This window comes from Capricornis sumatraensis, chromosome 20 (assembly GCF_032405125.1).
Source record: "Capricornis sumatraensis isolate serow.1 chromosome 20, serow.2, whole genome shotgun sequence".
NCBI lineage: Eukaryota > Metazoa > Chordata > Mammalia > Artiodactyla > Bovidae > Capricornis > Capricornis sumatraensis.
Window position 1 is genome coordinate 53,612,587 of NC_091088.1, and position 21,544 is coordinate 53,634,130.

Here is a 21,544-nt window from a genome sequence, read left to right on the forward strand (position 1 = left end):
CTGTATGATGATTTTTAAAGCCAGGAGAACCGGGTGCTCATTCCGACTCTGCTGTGTGACATCAAGCAGGGCCTTCACCACTCAGAGCCTCAGTCGGCTTTCTGTGAAATAAGAGAACGATGGCGCTATGGCGTAGGAGGACAGACGGTGGCTACCTTATAGACACTCCCCCTGAGCCTCCCCACCCCAAGCACACCTTTGGCAGAGGTTTGGAGTGTGTGGGCGGGACACCGTCTGGGGGCGGGGCCTTGGGCGCCCTGGTCCAATGGGAGCCCGGGGGCGGGGACCTCCTCCCAGCTCTGTCCAGCACACGAGTCCTCCACGCAGTTCCATCTACCCCGCGGGTGCCTCTGGCGTCCCCAGAGGTCTCCGACCCCAACCCGCCCCCAGCCCACCCGCCCGGCCTTCAGCCCCCTCCTCTTAGTCCCCGACTTCAGTCCGACTTCAGACGCCTCGGGATTCGACATCATGGGTGACGGAGGAGAGGGCGAGGATGAGGTCCAGTTTCTGCGGACGGTGCGTATCTCTGTGTTGGGGTCTCTGGGACTCTCTCGGGTCCCTCTGAGTGTCTCTTTGTCTCTGAACTCGCTGTCGTGATTGCTTGTGGACACTGAGACTCACGGTATCTTCCTCTGTCCCTTTGGGTGACTGTCACTCTTTCTCTGTTTTTCTCTCTCAGTCTTCCCCTACCTTCCTTGCCAGAGAACCAGCAGAATTTGGGACTGCAAAATGGGGAGTAGGGGTGTCTTCCGCCACCTTCTCTGACACTAGCAATTTGTCCCAGAGAACGGGGCCGCTGAGAGAGCACCCCCCTCCCACCTCTCTGGAAGCAGGCACTTGGAGAAGGTGGTTCTAGTTCCTGAGCTTAATTTAGCTGCCCCCTCCCCCACCCCCCACCTAGCCCTAATTCTCTTCTTGCTTCAGACTCTGACCTATTTAAATTCTTGGGAAGGGGGCTGGTGTGGGTTGAAGGACCGAACTCCTTTGAACTCCCAGCCCTGGAGGGTCTCCTGAGGGTCCCTCTCGTTCTGGGTCTTCTTTCTTCCCCCACTTGGTCTTGGGGAGGAGGGTCAAATATGGATGCTAATGGTCTCTGGGTGGTGTCTCTCCGGATCTGTCTCTTTGGGTTGTCTGCGCCTCTGTCTCTCTCCATCTCTGTCTCCCTGTCTCTGGCTTTGTTCTTCAGCTTCAGGCCATCTGCGTTTCACACCGCGTCTTCAGTGTCAAAGACTGTGTCTCTCCCCGCATCTCTGATCCTTGGCTGGGGGTGGGGGGCAGGGCAGGGAATTGGAGCAACAGGTGTCCCTCCCAGAATAGACCGTTTTTCTGGGGCCTGGGCAGGGGACAGGGAGAGAGGATGGAGGAGGGGCTGCCCATCTCAGAGTCCTTCCCATTTTTCCTCCCAGTGGTTCTGCTGGGCGTGGGGGTGTGAGGAGGGGAGGGGACGTTCTCGCTCCTGGGCCAGGTCTGCTGATCCTGCACTAGCCCTTCCCCACCCCCTCCGGGCCCTGGGAAATGCTGACACAGCATTCCGGCCCCAGAATAGGACCCTGGTGAGCCAGCTCTGGTTTCCTGGGAGGGAGGAACGAACAGCTGGGGCTGGTAGTGAAGGATGGGGGCAGCTGGACATTCGGCCATGGGAGGAGGCCCAGCTTCACCCTAGACGCTTGCCCCAGCCCCAGCCCCTTAGCAGACATCATGGGCTGGGCTCTGCCCTGCTCCCCAGCCCTAATAAGACCATGGGCATGGCTATGAGCCCTTGAGCAGCCACTCTATGTCAGGCGCCATGCCCAGGGCCTCAGCCTCCAGAGGCATCTAATTATATCCTTGCCGCTCTATCTTCTGAGGTAGGGCCCTATCTTTATCTCCCTGGGGGTTTTGAGGGAAACCGAGGCCGGAGTGGCAGAGTGACTGACCAAGGTCAAGGCCAGGAAGTGTCATCTCTGGATGCCCCTGGGTACAGCTCTCCTGCTTTCACAAGAGGAAAACTGGACTCCGACTGGCCTGGGTAGCCAGCGTTGAGTTCTAGAGGCCTGGCCTTGGCATCTCTTGGCCCCAGACTGGGTCCATCTTCCTGAACTTTTTTGAGGTTATTGGGTGATTTTCTCAAACTCTCATCCCACCGGAAAGAAAAATATTTCATATTGCAACCCAGTACATGCGTCTATACACACATATTATAAAAGTCAGCTTTATCGAGTTATAATTGACAGGCAATAAATTGTACCCATTTTAGGTGTTGTAGTTGACAAGCTGTACATGCCCATATGACCACTATCATAATCAAGACATAAGACATTTCCTTTACCCCAGAAAGTTCCGTTGGGCTCTTTTCAGTAATCATCATGCCCATCTGCTTTATGTCACCATAGATTCCATTAGTCACTAACTGTGTTTCATGTAAAGTATATGCTCATTTGTCTTGCTTCTTTTGCACACTGTAATATTTTTGACATTAATCTATGTAGCTTGTATTAAGAATTCATTCCTTTTTTGTTGCTAAATATTCCTTTGTGAATATGCTGCAATTTGTTTGTTGGTTCACCTGCTGATGGACATTTGGGTTGCCTCCAGTTCGTGATATTATGCTCGAATTAGCTTCATTCACACACGCCTATTTTTAACTGAAACAAGTTTCGTAAAATGTAGGTAGCCCTAGAACACGAGGGGCATGTTGCTATTTTCTGTTCTTGCTCTACTTTTATTTCACTTTTTAAGCACGATGGCCATGGTCCCCAAATTCCTTTCATTTCCTTCTGATGGGTGGCAACATCCAGCCCTGTGCAGGCTGGGGCTCATCAAAGCTTGGCCCAGGTCAGAACCTCCTGGGGGCTGGTTAATGGTCCAGATTCCCCGCGGACCCCAGAGCTACTGAATCAGGCTCTTGGTGTTGAGGGAGAGAGTAGGGCAGCTAGGAAGTTGCCTTTTTAGCCAGCCTCCTCCCACTTCATTCTGATGCAGGAGAAGGTTAGAGAATCATTGGCATAGGGATTAGGCTCACTGTCTCTGGTTTACATCTTGGTTTTGCCATCTACCTGTTTCCTTACTTTGGGCAAGTTGTTTTTATTTTTCTTTCTGAGCCTCAATTTCCCAGTCTGGAAAATGAGTACAATATGTACTCTAAGGGTTCAAGGGGTACATGCAAATATCTCTCTGAGCTCATCTCCCACTTTCTCCCTTACTCTTGAAGGCAGCACCACCAGGCTGTCTCCCTTGCTTTTTCTATTTTTTAATTAATTATTCATTTATTTGGCTGCACCAGGTCTTAGTTGCAGCATGTGGGATCTAGCTCCCAGACCAGGGATCAAACCTTGGGCCCCCTGTATTGGAAGCACAGAGTCTTAGCCACTGGACTACCAAGGAAGTCCCTCCCTTGCTTTTTCTGAACACCCTCAGCCCCAGGCCTTTGCACAGGCTGTCTCCTCTTCCTGGAACATTCTTCCTCCAGAGATGATCAGGCCTGATTCTTTCTTGTTATTCAGACAAGGTTCAGCTCAAATGTCACCTCCTTGCAGAGCCGGTCACTTCACCCCCCTCACGGATGTCATCTCTACCCCAAGAGCCACTCACTTACATCACCCTGATAGCACTTATCACTGAAATTAAAATTATAAATTGAATCACCTGTTTTTTTCCTTCACCAAGCAGCATGGGGGATCTTAGGTTCCCAGACCAGGGATTGAACTCATGCCCCCTCCGATGGAAGCATGGAGACTTAACTACTGGACCACCAGGGAAGTCCCTGATTCACCTGTTCATTACATCTCCCATAAGGATGTCAGCTCCACAGCCAGGGATTTTGCCTGCTTTATTTGCTGTTTTATATCCACACGTAGTCGGTGTCTAGCACAGAACAGATGCTCAGTGTTCATTAGATGCATGTAAAGCCCTGAGCATGAAGTCTAGCAGACAGTAGGTGCTTGATAAATGCAAACCATACAATCCCTTTGAATAGATAGCATATGCCCGGATGTCAGGTTTGGGGGTTATAGAACAGAGTAGTCCTGGGACCTCTCCTCCCAGGCTGGATAGAAAGAAAGAGGGCTGTCTGTGGGGAGTGAAGCCCAGGGTTTGCTGGAAGGACTAGGGGCTGTGTGACTTCCGGCAGGCCGCCTAACCTCCTTGAACCTATTTCCTTGGCTGTAAAATGGAATAATCACTGCCTTACTTGGTGATTAAACACTGAAGTCTCCATCAGTATTTTTCCCCCCATCAGTTTTGATTGAAACCTCTGTCAGTAAAAGTGTTGAGCATGCCCCTAAGTACATTTATATTAGTTATAAATGGAATATACGCTACTCAACTAACATATCAAGAAGTAGTCTAGTGTTCTAAGAGTGAGGCATATTGGGAATTGCCTAGAGGTCCAGCACTTTCACTGCCAAAGGCCTGGGTTTGAATGGAGAAAAATAAAGGTGGTGTGTGGCATATAGAGCCGCAGCATTGGGATGAAATCTCAGCTATGCCATATTCCAACTGTGTGACCTCAGGCAAGTTACTTCACCTCTCTGGGCCCTTGTTTCCACAAGTTCAAATACTAGGACTTATCTCAGAAGGTTGTTTATTTTACCTACATTTTTAATTTATTTCAAGCTTAGAGAAAAGTTGTGAGGTTAGCTCAAAGGACTCCCATGTGGCCTTCAGTCATTTCCCCCAGATGCTAAGATGCATTCGCTTCCCTTCTCCCTCTCCCTCTCTCCAAATGTCTTTTCCTAAACTGTTTGAGAGCAGGCTGTGGACACGATAACCTTAACTCCTAAATCCTTCAGTGTCTGATTCTTAAAAAACAAGGACTCTCTCTTACAAAGGGGAAGATGATGGCTCAGATGGTAAAGAATCCACCTGCAATGCTGGAGGCCTGGATTTGATCCTTGGGTTGCGAAAATCCCCTGGAGAAGGGAATGACAACTCACTCTAGTATTCTTGCCTGGAGAATCCCATGGACAGAGGAGCCTGGCAGACTATAGTCCATGGGGCCTCAAAGAATCAGATACAACTTAGTGACTAACACTTGGTTATTGTTGGTGGTCTCTCACAAAACCACAGCACGGTTATCAAAATCAGATTTCATGGGAACTTCGCTGGTGGTCCAGTGGTTAAAACTCCACTATTTCAATGCAGGTGACATGGGTTCGATCCCTGGTTGGGAAACTAAGATTCCGCATGCAGTGCGGCAGGGCCAAAACAAAAAACAAAAAAAAAAAACCAGGAGATTTCCTATGGCTGTGATACCATCATCTAATTCACAGGCTGTATTCACCTGTCACTAGCTGTCTCTATACCATCTTTACAGCATCTCCCCTTCATCCAGGATCCAGTCCAGGCTCTGGCACTGCATTCAAGAGTCACTAGACTGCACTCCTTAAATGATAACTACTATTAAAACAACACACAAAAGAGAAGTTAGAGAACACTGAGCTTAAAAGCCATTTAACTCCAGGCGCCCATATTTCCCATCCTCGTGGACCCCATCTGGGAGTCCTCTGGAGCCACTTGGCGTGGGCGCATGCTAAGTCGCTTCAGTCGTGTCAAACTCTTTGCAACCGCATGGACTGTAGCCCGCCAGGCTGCTCTGCCCATGAGATTGCCCATGATTCCAGGCAAGAATACTGGAGTAGGTTGTCATGCCCTCCTCTAGGTACTCTTCCGGACCCAGGGATAGAACCCTCGTCTCTTACGTCTCCTGCCTTGGCAGGCAGGTTCTTTTCAGGGCGCCACCTGGGAAGCCCGGAGACCGTTGGACTGGAGTTCAAATACCAGTTCCTCCTCTTATCAACCATCTGGCCTTGGACAAGCCATGTCCCCTCATTGAGCCTCAGTTTCCATATTTTAACACTGGGATGACACTGGCTCGGATCTCATCGGGATTTTAGAAGCATGCAGCGCCCTCAACAGGAGCCCCTACTGGATAGCTGGAGAGGGTGGGCGTTACTAGTAGTGTCTTCCACGAGGGGAAGGGGTGGACCGGGGGGCGGTGTCTTGGGGCGGCGCCGCCCCTGACGCTCCGCCCGCCCCCAGGACGACGAGGTGGTCCTGCAGTGCAGCGCCACGGTGCTCAAGGAGCAGCTCAAGCTCTGCCTGGCCGCCGAGGGCTTCGGCAACCGCCTCTGCTTCCTGGAGCCCACCAGCAACGCCCAGGTCTGTGCCGGACAATGGGAGAGGGGGTTGACGAGTAGAGAGGCCGGGACCTGAAGAAGGGGGTCTGGGTGGGGGGTCTGGAGAGGGGGTGCTCTCCCCACGAGGGAAAGGGGCGAGGTCTGGGGTGGGCGGAGGCCTGAAAAGGGAAGGGCGGGGGGCGGAGGGTCTTCAATACAAGGCAGAAGGGCCGGGAGGGTCAGGGGGTGCTAGCAGGGGGCTGACCAGGGAGGGGGCTGGAAGCTGAGAAGTGGAGGGAGTTTGGGGTCTGAGCCTGAGGTGTACTTAGGATCTGAGGGAGGAGGTGACCTGGGGGGGATGGTCTCGGGGCTGGGAAAGGGAGGGGATCTGGAGACTGACGAAGGAGGCGGCTGGGGGCCTGAGGTACTTGGGGTGGGAGGCTCAGCGGGGCGGTGTGAATCTGTGACCGCCGTTGTCTGAGGGAGGGGCAGGAGCTAGGCCTGTCTGCTGGTGATGGCGGGAGGTGGGGGTTCTCTCCGGGGAGGGCCAGGAGGAGGCTCCAGCGTTGGAATGGGCGCAGTGTGTCTGCGGGAGGAGGGCGGGCTGCTGAGGCCTCCTATGCGATTAGGTGGGGTGTGGAAACTTCTGTGAGGTTCGGGCGGGATAAAGGGGTGCGCAGGAGGAGGAGAACAGAGGTATTTCCTGGGATGTTGGCGGGGATGTGGAGTGTCTGAAGTGGGCGACAGAGGGCAGGGCTTCTTGGAGGGTTGGGGTCAGGTCGGGGTGTGAGTATTTCGATTAGGGGCAGGGGGTGCACCAGCACTTTGGAGCTTTCAGGGCCCCGTTCACCTCTCCCTACTCGCCCCCCAGAATGTACCACCCGACCTGGCCATCTGTTGCTTCGTCCTGGAGCAGTCCCTGTCTGTCCGAGCCCTACAGGAGATGCTGGCCAACACTGTGGAGGCCGGCGTGGAGGTGAGGCTTCTCCGGGCGGGATGGGTGGCGGGGATGGGTGGGAGGACCTGGGGGTCATTTACCGTCCTCTCTTCTTCCTCTCTCTGCCCTGCCCCCCGCAGGCCCTCAATTTGGATAAGTGGGTAGGTCTGGCCTTGGGTGTCATCTGTTCTTGCCACCTCTCCTGACCCCAGGCCTGCCTCTTGGGCCCACATCCTGCACATAGGGGTTGGGGGTCTCCCCCACCCCAGTTGTCAAGGTCTGTGGAGCCCAGAAAAGGCCAGGCAGGCAGGAAGGAAGAGGGTGGGGGCTCTTGAGCCCCCTGTTCCCCCACCCGCTCCTTCCTCCTCTTTTCCTTTCCTCCAACCCCGCTCCCAGCTCTTCTCCGCATGGGACCTCTCCCCTCATCACCTCCTGCCACCCCAAGTGTGGGTCCCCTCTGGTCCAGGAGTGGGTCTGCCATGTGATCACGTGGCCCCATCACATGGCCCCCTCAGAGCATGGGCATGTGATGGACATGTGATGGGGGCATGATGTCTTTGAGCACCTGGGTGTACCCACCCCTCCAAGAGGGGCTGAGTCGCCTTGTGCCCAGGGGTGAGGGGGTGGTGGCAGCACAGGGCAGGTCTCTGTGGACGATGCTCCAGTGTAACAACTGGCAGGATGATACCGGTGCACAGACGTGTTATGACGGGTGACAGCAGGGGGGCCAGGGTCCATGGAACGTGAGATACCGGGGCTGCCCTGAGTGACCCTAGGTATCTGAACCTCTGGAAGAGGGGTTCAGCTCCCTGGGTGACTTTGGGCCCTGGCTAACAAGTTGAAGGAGGCGAGGGGGACAGAGTGGGTTTTGGGGAATATAAAACACCCCATCCACAGGCTTCTCAGAGACCAGACCCTGCTTCCCCATGGAAGCAGGGAGGCTGAGGCAGAAAATCTGCTTCTGGTCTGAGCTGAGTTCTCTTCGAATCCAAGCCTGAGCATGGTGTTTTCTGGGGAGCATATTCCCCCCTGGTAGGCCAGATGTTTCGAGGGGCCTGTTCTCACTCTGCGCCCTCCGTGCCCCCACAGTCGTCCCAGGGTGGGGGACACAGGACACTCCTGTATGGCCATGCCATCCTGCTCCGGCACGCACACAGCGGCATGGTGAGTGCATCCAGGAGAGGGCGGGGCAGGGGGCGAGGGGGCAATGCCCACCAGGAGGCTGACTGCCCGCTCCAACCCTAGTACCTGAGCTGCCTCACCACCTCCCGCTCCATGACTGACAAGCTGGCCTTCGACGTGGGACTTCAGGAGGATGCAATAGGTACAGGGGCTGGAAGAAGAGGGTGTGATGGGGACACCGCAGGCAGTGAGTTGGGGTGCAGAAGGTCTGCACCCCAGACCTTTGGAACTGAGAGTCTTAGGGTGTGGATGGACATATTCTGGACGGAGAGACTTGGGTAGACGTGGGGGAACTCTAGGCAGAGAATCTGAGGGTGGGAATGGGAAACTATGAGGCAGAAGTAATAGGAGAGTTTGGGGAGGAGGGTTTGGAAGGCTTCGTGGCTGGGAATGCCTTGAGGAGGAGCATTGTTACCTGGAAAATTCCATGGACAGAGGAGCCTGGTGGGCTACAGTCCAGGGGGTCGCAAAGAGTCGGACATGACTGACTGGGCACACACACACACTTATCCAGAGAGCCCTTCCCGCCCCCACCCATAGGAGAGGCCTGTTGGTGGACGACGCACCCAGCCTCCAAGCAGAGGTCAGAAGGAGAGAAGGTCCGAGTTGGCGATGACCTCATTCTTGTCAGTGTCTCCTCCGAGCGCTACCTGGTGAGCAGTCCCTCCCTGACCACAGTGCCTATTGCCCTCTGGGGCTGGGGGTTCATGGGATCCACCCCATCTCCTCATCATGGGTTTGCTTGGTCTCTGGCCCCAGTGTCCTGACTCCCAGTTTCTGGTTTCATCCAATTTCTGGTTTCCACCCAGTTTCTGGTTTCTGATGCCCCATTTCCTGACTTGATCTCCATTTCCTGATCTGTGACCTCTAATTTTCTGTCTGCCCATTTCTTGGCTTCCACCTTGGTTTCTGACTGACTCTGGAACTATTGTTCACACCCTATCATCTCTGACCCCCACATCCTGGTGGCCTCCAGCACCTGTCGACAGCCAGTGGGGAGCTCCAGGTTGATGCCTCCTTTATGCAGACACTGTGGAACATGAACCCCATCTGCTCTGGCTGTGAAGAGGGTGAGGACCCCACACTTCTAGACCCTAAGCAGATACCCCCAAAAGCAGACCTCCAACATCACTCCTCAGACCCCAAATCTAGATCTCCCAATTATAACCCTCACTCTTAGATCTCCAACTGACCCCAAGTCTGAGACTCTAGAGCTCAAATCTCCAAACTGATGGTCAGATTCTAAATTCAGACTCCAAAGCTTAGATGCCAAACTCAAGTCCTAGAGGTCAGACCCCTAAACTCTAATCCAAAGCTTGAAACATTAAGTTTGGAGCTTATCTCTCAGAATCAAAGCCTCTAAAGGCAAGCACAAGTTTATCCCTCAACCCCCAAAACCAGCCCCCCAAATTCAAACTCAGATCTCTGATCTAAGACCCTTAATTCAGACCTCAAACTCAGCCAAACAACCTCACACCTCCAACTTTAACTTCAAATCTCCAATACCATTTCCTAGTTCAGACTGCCATGCTAAAACCCTAAATAAACTGTGGCCCCAAAACTTTGACCCCAAATCTCACACCTCAAACCTCAGGGCCCTAAGCTAGACCCAAGCTGAGACTCAAGTCACAGATAACAAAATTCAGGCCTTAATCTCAGACCCTGATACTCAAATCCACCAGCTTGTAACTACAAAGCTCCTATCTCCACAGACTCACACCCAAAAGTTAAAACTTTCAAACCTCAGACCTCAAACCGCAAACACTAGCCTCAGACCTCCAAAGTAACACTCAAAATTCAGATCCCAACTTCAGATCCAACCGCTGTACTTCTAAACCCAGGCCCCAAAGCAAGCCCTGGAACTCAGACCCCAGTGTCAAGGAATATTAGACCCAAATCTCTGCTGACATTCTCTGACCCAATCTCAAAAATCCAAACTCAGAACTTTAAACCCCAGACCTGCAAACCTCCCAACCTCAGCCCCACACACCCAGACCCCCAAATTTAGATCCCCCACCTCAGACCCCAAATCTCATGCCCCCAGCTCAGGTCTCAAACTGAGCCCAAATCTCAGACTACCACTTTGTACCTTCAAACTCAGATGTCCTATTGCAGACCCCCAAACCCGGTCCCCAGCTTTCCACAGGGCAGAAGGCAGGCCCCCAGTTTTGGTTCCAGACCATATGGGGCTCCAGCTCCCCTTGCTTCTCATCCAGGCTATGTGACCGGTGGCCACGTCCTCCGCCTCTTCCATGGACACATGGATGAATGTCTGACCATTTCCCCTGCTGACAGTGAGGACCAGCGCAGGTCTGGGCTTGGGGACAAGAGGGTCTGGGGTCTTGGGGCTGGGGGGTGGGTGGCAGAGTTTGGCTGGGGGGACTGGACCCTGAACCCTTGACCTCACTATCTTCCATGTACCCAGACTTGTCTACTATGAGGGGGGATCTGTGTGTACCCACGCCCGCTCCCTCTGGAGACTGGAACCACTGAGAATCAGGTAGGGGTTGGGTTGGGGGAGGCAGGCTGCAGGGGTATGTGAGGGGTTCCTGGGGGGCCTGGGAGGAGAAGAGCATTTTGAAGGAAGAGCTGAGGAAGAGACTGGAGGGTTCTGAGGGAAAATCTGGGGTCCCTAAGGGAGCAGTGAAGGTCCTTAGGGGTCTTACAGGTGGTGAGGGTTCCTGAGGGGGAGATCGGGGGTGCTGACTGAAACTGTGGGGAGTGGAGGGGAGAAAATGACAGATCTGGGAAACCTGGGTGCACCAGAATTATCTGGGGAAGCTCCGAGGAAGCGATGAGGGCTTGAGAGAAGTTTGGGGTTCCTGAGGGAGACCTGGGGGTCCTAAGAAATATCTGAGGGCTCGGAGGAAGGCTTGGGGGCCCCTGGAACAGGGCAGAGGGCTTGAGAAGGTTTCAACAAAGACTGTGGTGTCCACTGGGAGACCTGGGGGGCCCTCTGACGCCCACCTTGTCCTTATCCTTTGCAGCTGGAGTGGGAGCCACCTGCGGTGGGGCCAGCCACTCCGCATCCGGCATGTCACCACTGGGCGGTACCTGGCACTCGTGGAGGACCAGGGCCTCGTGGTGGTTGACGCCAGCAAGGCCCACACCAAGGCCACCTCCTTCTGCTTCCGCATCTCCAAGGTCGGTGCAATCAGAATGCCCGCGCTCACCTGGAGCTCTAAATTCCACTCCAGCCCCACTTCACACTTTGCAATCTCTTGTCGGGGGTGGGATTCCCCATTAAACTCACAGGCAGAGGAGGCTGACCTCTGACCCCTGCCCCTGTAGGAGAAATTGGATACGGCTCCCAAGCGGGACGTGGAGGGCATGGGCCCCCCAGAAATCAAGTATGGGGAGTCACTGTGCTTCGTGCAGCACGTGGCCTCAGGCCTGTGGCTCACCTATGCTGCCCCGGACCCCAAGGCCCTGCGACTCGGTGTGCTCAAGAAAAAGGTGGGTGCCTGGAGTGGGGAGGGGTGGGCTGCAGGCTGGGGCAGGAAGGGGACTGGGGGTGGTCATGCTTGAACCCTCAGGGTTTGAGCATGGGATTGAGAGAAAGAAAGACTGAGAGAGAAACTGAGATTGAGAGACACAGGAAAAAAGATATTTTATATATTTAGTGGGAGGGAGGTTCGAGAGGGAGGGGAAATATGTATGCTTATGGCTGATTTTCATTGTTGTACGGCAGAAACCAATGCAACGCTGTAAAGCAATTATCCTTCAATTAAAAATAAATTAAAAGAAGAATGAAAATAAAGTGAAACATTTTGGAGGATTTTGTCAAATTATACCAGAAGCTAAAAAGATATGTCTTTTGGCATAAGTAATTCTGATGTTAGACATTTATTGTAAAGGAATCAACTGGATAATTGTACAAAGATTTGGGTATATTTATCAATGTAAATGTCCAGTTAAAAAAGAATATATACATATGAAGAGAGACAGAAATATAGACAGACGTGAAGACAGAAAAATAGAGAAAGATAGAGAGACAGAAATAAGAAAAGACAGAGATGGAAAGAAAAAGATGGACAGTAACAAAGTGAGAATAATATTCAACCAAGTATTGAGTACCCCAGTTGTTCTGGATGTATGTATGGAAAAATAGGCAAGCTAGATTGACCTGCTCCCTGCATTTCCCATGCTCAGACACTGACTATACTGTCTAATGAAGTACATAGTTTTACAACCAAACAGTAGGAAAGCTATGAATACTTTTGATAGAGGGAACCGCATGTGCAAAGGCCCTGAGGTTGGGATGAAGTTGGTCTGTTGCAGTCACAGAAAGGAGATCTAGTTTGGCTGGAGGAGAGTGAGCGAGGGATGGATTATAGAGGTGAGGGCAGAGAGGGGATGGGAACAGATTGTGTAGGGCCTTGTGGGCTGTGGTGATGGAGGTGGGGGGGGAAGAATCTTGACTTTTACCCTGTATGAGATGGAGCTACAAGACAGTTCTGAGCAGGCCTGGAGGTGGCCTGACTAAGGTTCACAGGGTTCCTGAGCTGCTTGTGGGAACAGACTATGGGAGTGAGCAGAGCTGGAGGAGGGAGATGGGGTGGGAAGGGGCAGATGGGGGGTGACAGTGGATAACACAGGCGTTTCTGTGGAATGAGGAAAGGCAGAAGAGTCTGGTTGTATTTTGAGGGCAGAGCCAACTGGATTTTCTGCCAGACTGGATATCAGGGTCAAAGGGATAGGGATTAAGGATGAGGCCATTATTTTTGCCCTTTTTGTCCTGAGCAGCTGGAAGGAGGGAAGTGCCATTAAGCGAGTCAGGGACAGCCAAGTGTCAGCTCAGGAGGACAGGCCCCAATGCCAAAAACAGAGACATGCAATAGGCTTGCTAAGTGAATAAGTGGGAAGATGAGAGTGGCACCTGTTTGTAAAAAAAAAAGTGAGGCTTGAAGTTGGATACAAGAGCAGAGGATTTAGAGACAGGCCTGGACCAGAGAAGGGAATGTGGGAGTGGTCGGCAAGTGGATGATATTTAAAGTTGCTGGACTGGGTGGGGTCCTGGGGAGGTCAGCTCAGGGGAAAGCCAGCTGCTGTGATGGACTCATCTCCCAGAAAGGTGTGCAGGCATTCTGTCTGGGACATGTTAGGTTTGGGGTGCACTAGGTCTTTCTGACGGGGGGTGGGGGACGTTAATAAATAGGAGATACAAATGGAGAGGGTCTGGCCTGGACAAGATAGAGACAGAGAGGGAGAGAGTGAAAATCCAAGAGGGACCAAAAGAGAGAAAGAAAGACAGATGCTTGGACTCACCTGGTGGTCCAGGGGTTAGGAATCCACCTGCAGATAGATGCAGGGGACATGGGTTGGATCCCTGGTCTGGGAAGATCCCATGTGCCTTGGGGCAACAAAATCCAGCCACCACAACTACCGAAGCCTGCACTCCTTGACTTTGTGCTCCACAACAAGAGAAGCCACCGGAGTGAGAAGCCCACACACCGCAATGAAGACCTAGCACAGCCTAAAATAATAAATATATAAATAAAATTAAAAAGAGAAAGAGACAGAGAGAGAGCTGGAGATAGAGACAGAGAGGGAGGGAGGGAGAAAGAGACAGTGTGGGATAGACATGAGAGAGAGAGACAAAGGTGGAGAGACACAAACAAAGAGGACAGAGACAGAGGGTGGGAAAGAGGAGAAAGCTAGAGGAGAAAAAAGAGAGAGGGATTGAGGATGAAAGACACAGAGGCAGATGGAGAGGGATGGTGGGGGACTGGCAGAGATCTGGTAAAAGAAGCGGACAGTCAGGGGGCTAGAGACTGGGTGGAGGTCTGGGGAGCATGGCCCTGAGTGACTGGGTCCCCTTCCTGACTTCTCTGTTCCACCACTGCCAGGCCATTCTGCACCAGGAAGGCCACATGGACGATGCACTGTCACTGACCCGCTGTCAGCACGAGGAGTCTCAGGCTGCCCGCATGATCTACAGCACTGCCGGCCTCTACAACCATTTCATCAAGTGAGCCACCAGCCTGCCCTGCCCTGGGGGGCCATGCCACACCCTGACCCCCATGCTTCTGGAGTTCTTGCGCCTGACCATTACATCTCTATCTCTGACATTCACATGTCTAACATAGATAAACTCCTGACCTCTATACACTTGGGGCTTCCTGGGTAGCTCAGCTGGTAAAGAATCTGCCTGCAATGAAGGAGACTCTGGTTCAATTCCTGAGTTGGGAAGATCCCCTGGAAAAGGGATAGGCTACCTACTCCAGTATTCTTGGGCTTCCCTGGTGGCTCAGATGGTAAAGAATCCACCTGCGATGCGGGAGACCTGGGTTTGATCCCTGGGTCGGGAAGATCCCCTGAAGAATGAACTGGCAACCCACTTCAGTATTCTTGCCTGGAGAACTCCATGGACAGAGGAACCTGGTGGACAGTCCATGGGGTGGCAGGGACCACAGCTGAGCGAGGGACCACAGCTATACACTTGACCCCTAATCTGTCCTCTCCCAGTCATGACTTTGACATTCCATCCCTGATCATTACCTAGTTTCACACCCCTGACACCCAGACCCTCGACCCTAGACATCCCTTAGCCGTGACCTATGCTTGCATGACGTGTCCTACACAGGCGCTTTGCCTTTGGCGACTGTGTGAGCTCAGGCCGATGCCCCTCTATCCCTGCGCCTCCGTCTCCCACTCTGTTAAACAGGTGTATCTGTGGGCGTCCTGCGGGGACTCGGGGTGGGAGGGGCGGGACTTGCACAGTGTTCCGGGTCCCTTGCTGACCAGTGCGCGGTCCCCGCAGGGGCCTGGACAGCTTCAGCGGAAAGCCGAGGGGCTCGGGGTCCCCGGCGGGCACAGCGCTGCCTCTCGAGGGCGTCATCTTGAGCCTGCAGGACCTCATCGGCTACTTTGAGCCGCCCTCCGAGGAGCTACAGCACGAAGAGAAGCAGAGCAAGCTGCGCAGCCTGCGCAACCGCCAGAGCCTCTTCCAGGAGGAGGTGAGGCCACAGCGCGGGAGGGCGTAGTCTGTGGGCGCGGGGGCGGGGCCTGTGAGGGGGGCGGAGCCTGCCGGACCTGGAGAAGCGAGGCAGGAGGAAGGACCTGTCCTGCGTGAACAGGGCGGGGCAGCGGGTCATCAGGGACACGCGAGGGGGCGGAGTCTTGAGTGTCCGGACTGAGCGGTGGGCGTGGTTTTGGTGAGGGGCGGGGTGTGTGGCAGAGCAGGGGCGGGGCCTGTGAAAGCACTTGGGACTGGAGCCTGGAGGCCCCGGGCAGGAGTTGTTTCCTTTCGTGGGAGGACGCTGCGCGGTGAGGGTAAGCTCTGAGCCAAGACAAGCCCGTGGAGGCAAGACCTGAGAAGTCAGAGGCTGAGCTGCTGGCCTCAGGGGGCGGTGTCTGCAGGGGCGGAGCCTGCGGAGTGAGAGGACAGAACCTGAGTAGGGCATGGTGGGGTGCAGGGCCAGAGAAGTTTTCGGGTATCAGGTGGGTGGTGTAAGGAGTGACTTCAGCTTGAGTCAGAGGCTGGGGTTTTGTGTTTTACGAGGCTTGGTGGTCTCCAATCAGCGAGAGGTCTAAGTGGGAGGGGCCGAGATAGGTGGGAGGCTGGGGCTGGACAAAGGCCCAGGGTCTGATATTTCCACACAGTGATTGGGGAGCATTTTCATTTAGGGTCTTCCAGCTTGGGCCCCCTTCCTCTTCAGGGGCTCCCATTCTGATGGGGGCGGCAGACTTATAAATGATAATACTAACAATAACAAAATTTATGGCTTGGGATTAGTATATGCAAAGCGTTTGGAACAGTACCAGCACATGGAAGATGTTATATGGACCATGGTTATTATTACTGAATTTAACTACTGTATGTTATGGGTTTTGTATACCTGATATCCTCCCCATAACCCCATGGGGGATTGTAATTCCCATATTGCAATGGGAATTACAATGGGACACTGAGTCGCAGAGAGATTAAATAACAACCATTTATTGAACAGATATACCAGAGGGATTATAGTTGTCAACAAAACAGAAAAATCCATGTCCTTGTGGAGCTGACATGGCGTAGAGGATAAATGATCAATCAAATAGAAGGATTATAGGGTATATTAGATGATGATAATAAACGCTAAGGAGAAAAACAAAGCAGGGCAACAGTAGAGAGTGCTGGGGTTGTTGCAATTTAAGGTAGAATGGTCAGGGACTTCCCTGGCAGTCCAGTGGTACTCCCAACGCAGGGGATGCAGGTTCGATCCCTGGTCAGGGAACTAGATCACATTTGCCACAACTTAAGATCCCATTCCTGCAACTAAGACCTGGCCAAAGACATAAATATTAAAAATAAATGAAATAGAATGGTCAGGGAGGATGACCTGAATGAAGATAGGCAGCTACACCTACACTTGAGGGAAGGGAGATAGAACAAGTACAGGGGCCATGAAGTGGGAGTGTGCTTGAGACTTTCCAGAATAATGAGGAGGCTGAATTGACCGAAGCTGGTGAGCTAGAGGAAGAGTGGGAGGGGATGAGCCCAGAGAGGTGACAGGGCCAGGCCATGGTGAGGACTTTTGCTTTGGGAGTCAGAGAAGAGTTAGGTCTTTGAAAGTCACAACTGGCTAGGGGCTGAACCACTCTGTGTGACTCCAGCTGGTTGCGTTCTCTACCACGAGGCACTGCATCTCTTACCATGAGCCCAGGATGTAGATACAGTAGTTGTCATAGCAGCCTTATTGTCTATTACTGCTGGAATGAATCCACAAATGTAGCTTATCCATACGATGGCTGTGGATGCCTCTCAGCAATGAAAACGAACAAATGACAACTGCATGAGACAATGCTCTTCATCTTTTTTAAACAAAATATTTATTTTTTTATTTGGCTGAGCTGGGTCTTTTTAGTTGTGACATGCGGGATCTATAGTTTTGGCATCTGAACTCTTAGTTGCAGCATGTGGGATCTAGTTCCCTGACCAGGGATGGAACCCGGGTCCCCAGCATCAGGAGCACAGAATCTTAGCCCCTAGACTACCAGGGAAGTCCCACAGTGCTCTTAATCTTAAAATCTAGTATTGAGCAAAAGAATCCATGTACAAAAGAATACTTACTGTATATATCAAGTTCAAAAACAGGCAAAATGCCACTAGACTGCTTACCAATGTACACATAGGTAGTAAACATAGAGAAGCAAGGAAGGAATTTCCATACAAGTCAGGATGACAGTAATCCCTGGCTGAGAGGGTTGTGTAATCAGGAGGGGCATCAAGGTGACTTCTGGGTGGCTGGCAATGCTCTCTTTTGAGGTTACACAAGTGTTCTGTACATTTGTTTGTAAACCATAATCACTTAATCTTTATTATTTGCAGATACTGTCTTTGCAAATATGCCTACTTGCTCAAATTCATTTGTAACCCTCACCCCCTCCTCCCACCAAATCAATACTTGCAGTGTATTTGTAGTCATTTGTGGACATGTACGTACGGAGAGGAAAAAGTTTAAGTCAGCTGATGCCATGTTTCCAGTTGAGGTTGAGCAGTCTGCCTTTTTATTTCAACGCTCACCTGTAAACAAGCATCCTTTGCATATTGGTATATTGAGAGCCACATTTCATATTTTTGTGCTTTTTGTTAATTTTATTGATTAAAATGGCCCCTCAGCACAGTGGCAAAGGGCTGTCTAGTATTTTCAAGTGCAAGATGACTGTGATGTACCTTACTGAGAAAATACATGAATTACAGTGTCATTGGTTGTGATTTTAATGTTAATGAATCAACAGCATCTATTAAATTGGTGTCTTTAAACAGAAACACACATAAAACAAGAGTGTGTATTGATTGTTGGAAATGTTGTGCTCAGAGACTCAGAGATGCTCCCTGTGTTTCCTCTTTGAGCTGTGATTCTCAGGATTCACTAATTCAGTGTTCACGTCCACTATACAGAACTTAGCTACTGTGAAAATCAAGTATTGATTGTGCATTTTTATGTGCTTTTCTGTATATCTGTTATAATTCAAAATAAAAGAAGACAAAAGGTTAAAATGTTTAAAAGGAGAGAGAGAAGGCAAACATCTCTCTGATGGTTAGTATGGAGAGTGAGCTGGGCCAAATGGGACCAGGAGTAGGGTGCTTGGAAGTGGAAAGGAAGAAAAAAAAAAATGCTGCTGGAAGGAGAAGCACAGATTCAGTCCTGATGTTAATAGGGATGTGTTATGTTGGGGACAGAGGCAGAGCAGGACAGAGTCAGGTCTGGGGAAGCGAGGATGAGAAGAGGGAGATAGGAGTGAAGGTGGACATGGAGCCGGTGGCTCTGATTTAACATTATTTATGTATTTAATTGGGCTTCCCTGATAGTGCCGCTGGTAATGAATCCCCCTGCAATGCAGGAGACTCCAGTTCGATTCCTGGGTTGGGAAGATCTCCTGGAGGAGGGCATGGCGACCCACTCCAGTATTCTTGCCTGGAGAATCCCCATGGACAGAAGAGCTTAGTGGGCTACAGTTCATGGGGGTCACAAAGAGTCGGACACAATTGAGCCACTAAGCACAGCACACATGTATTTATTTATTTATTTGGCTGTACCTTACGATATCTTAGTTCCCTGACCAGGGATTGAACCCATGCCCTTGCAGTGGAAGTTTGGAGTCTTAACCACTGAACCACCAGAGAAGTCCCTGTGACTCTAGTTTAGATCTGAGAACACAGAGTCACTAGCTACTGAAGGAATGTGAATTAGCAATTCAAGAAAGGTAAGGAAGGGAGGGCCTGGGGTTCCTGTGATAACCCCCTATTTTCTCTATTCCAGGGGATGCTCTCCTTGGTCCTGAATTGCATTGACCGCCTTAATGTCTACACCACTGCTGCCCACTTCGCTGAATTTGCAGGGGAGGAGGCAGCCGAATCCTGGAAAGAGATTGTGAACCTGCTGTATGAAATCCTGGGTAAGGGGCCCCAGTCTGGACTCCCCGTTGAGCACCCCAGGTTCCCAGGCCTTTGGGATCTGACCCCTCTTTCCACCTTCAGCCTCTCTGATCCGTGGCAATCGTGCCAACTGTGCCCTCTTCTCTAACAACTTGGATTGGCTGGTCAGCAAGCTGGATCGGCTAGAGGCCTCCTCGGGTAGGAGAGCCCACAGGGCGGGGATGGGGACTGGGCGAGGGGAGGGCTGCATCTGTGTCGCCTCTCATGCGGGCCCCTGCGCAGGGATCCTGGAGGTGCTGTACTGTGTCCTGATTGAGAGTCCGGAAGTCCTAAACATCATCCAAGAGAACCACATCAAGTCCATCATCTCCCTCCTGGACAAGCATGGGAGGAACCACAAGGTTGGCCCCTCATCCCCTGAATTCTGAACCCTGACCTTTCCCTATGGCCCTCAAATTGCCCCCCTTCCCCCGTTTATCTCTTACCTGGACTCTCCTGCTATAAGCTTCCATCTCAATACCGAGTCTTCAACTTGTGGTTCTTAAATGAACTCTGTGCCACATCAGATGCTTCATTAGATCTTTGAAGCAGTTTATTCAGTTTCTGATTTTGTAGTCTTCAGTGGGAGCTGCACAGATACCCTCCATTTTGCCACAAGTGCTACTGGTTCCCCTAGAATTATTTCTAACCATCTCAGATACTCGACTGCAATGCAGGAGATAAGGGTTTGATCCCTGAGTTGGGAAGATTCCCCTGGAGGAGGAAATGGCAACCCGCTTCAGTATTGCTGCCTGGGAAATTCCATGGATAGAGGAGCCAGCCATGGGGTCCCAAGAGTCAAAAAAGACTTAGTGCCTAAACCACTAAACTACCGCCACCCCTCACATGTTTCCGTCATCCACCTGGGCCCTGAAGACACTCCACTAATCTAAAAGCCTCATCTGGGTCCCTGCGCTCTTCCCCTCACTGACCCTTTCACTCTTCCCCTGACCTCTCACCTGTTACTGCAGTCTCCCCTTCCTTACATTGCTGATGTCTTATCCCAACTCAGATGGCCCCTCGCTTCTCGCCTGACCTTTCCCTTTGACCCCAATCTCTCTCAGTGATTCCTGACCTCCCACTTACATCACCTCTTCTCAGTGCAAATCTCTATCTCCCATCCTGGCGCGTCATCCTTCTGGTATCCCATCCTGTGTCTCCCATAGACCCACCTCCCTCGCTTCTCTGGTGCCCTCACACCCTGACCTCTGACCTTGACCTCCAGGTGCTGGATGTGCTATGTTCCCTGTGTGTGTGCAATGGTGTGGCCGTGCGCTCCAACCAAGACCTCATCACTGAGAACTTGCTCCCTGGCCGCGAGCTTCTGCTGCAGACAAACCTCATCAACTACGTTACCAGGTCTGGCCCCAACTCCTGACTCCAGGGCTCAGAGCCTCTCAAGCCCCTCCCTGACTCCCGGGTGGGTGGGCCTTCCTCCACCCCCGACCCTGGGACTTGACACCGGTCCCCACTGCTGTCCCCAGGTCATCCTGGCTTCTCACACCTCTTGTCCTCTCTCCCTGCTCCGTTTCTGCCTCTGTCTCTTCCTCTCTTTCTGTCTTCCTCTGTCTGTCTCTCTCTATTCCTCCTCCATCTCTTTCTCCTGGGCTCTCTTCCACCTCTCTCTTCTCTGTCCTTTGATGCTCTCCCTCTCTCTGCTTTCTCTCTGTGTGTGTCTCTCTCTGTCTGTTGCTCTCTGTCTGCATGTCTCTGCTTTTCTATTTTTCTTGGGTATGGATCTCTTGGTCTTTCTCCCTTCCCTTCCCGCCCCCCACCAGCCTGGCTCTCCTCTCCATCTTTCCTCACCCTCCTCTCCTGTTCTGTCTCTCCTGTAGCATCCGCCCCAACATCTTTGTGGGCCGAGCAGAGGGCACCACACAGTACCTCAAATGGTACTTTGAGGTGATGGTGGACGAGGTGGTTCCATTCCTGACGGCTCAGGCCACCCACCTGAGGGTGGGCTGGGCCCTCACTGAGGGCTACAGCCCCTACCCCGGGGGCGGCGAGGGCTGGGGCGGCAACGGGGTCGGCGATGACCTCTATTCCTACGGCTTTGACGGGCTGCACCTCTGGACAGGTACCTGGACCCTTCTAGGGGACCCTCAACCCTGACCATTGACCCCAGGGTTTCTAAGGGTCTCACTGCACACCTTGGGGTTCTTGGGATCTTGACCCCCAAACAAGCTAACTTTGACCCCTTTACTCCTCATTTTCCAAGACCTTAACCCTAGAGCTTCCAGAATCTTGGCCCTCACCTGTTTCTTCATAAGCCCCAGAACTCTGATCCCAGAGGAAGTCTGATCTCTGACCTGAGAGATCCTAGAAAACTGCCCCAATTATTATGACCTCTGATCTTTGACTTCTGACCCCAATGATTCCAGAATCCTGACTCTAGGACAGCTTTAATCTCTGACTCCTACACCT

General features: G+C 52.2%; 1 protein-coding gene across 2 annotated transcripts in view; it reads left to right on the forward strand.

The window, feature by feature from the left end:
* The first annotated feature begins 468 nt into the window (after positions 1–468).
* RYR1 (ryanodine receptor 1) overlaps positions 469–21,544 on the forward strand; it is a 126,399-nt gene continuing 105,323 nt past the window's right edge. For both annotated transcript variants that reach the window (XM_068993321.1, XM_068993320.1), the window contains exons 1-18: positions 469–516; positions 6,019–6,138; positions 6,967–7,071; positions 8,122–8,196; positions 8,278–8,356; positions 8,755–8,867; positions 9,191–9,284; positions 10,431–10,524; positions 10,640–10,714; positions 11,202–11,358; positions 11,506–11,670; positions 14,064–14,185; positions 14,978–15,173; positions 18,966–19,101; positions 19,184–19,279; positions 19,364–19,482; positions 20,346–20,479; positions 20,956–21,197. In XM_068993321.1, coding sequence (XP_068849422.1) covers positions 469–516; positions 6,019–6,138; positions 6,967–7,071; positions 8,122–8,196; positions 8,278–8,356; positions 8,755–8,867; positions 9,191–9,284; positions 10,431–10,524; positions 10,640–10,714; positions 11,202–11,358; positions 11,506–11,670; positions 14,064–14,185; positions 14,978–15,173; positions 18,966–19,101; positions 19,184–19,279; positions 19,364–19,482; positions 20,346–20,479; positions 20,956–21,197 — 2,170 coding nt within the window. The remainder of the gene's footprint in view (positions 517–6,018; positions 6,139–6,966; positions 7,072–8,121; positions 8,197–8,277; positions 8,357–8,754; positions 8,868–9,190; positions 9,285–10,430; positions 10,525–10,639; positions 10,715–11,201; positions 11,359–11,505; positions 11,671–14,063; positions 14,186–14,977; positions 15,174–18,965; positions 19,102–19,183; positions 19,280–19,363; positions 19,483–20,345; positions 20,480–20,955; positions 21,198–21,544) is intronic.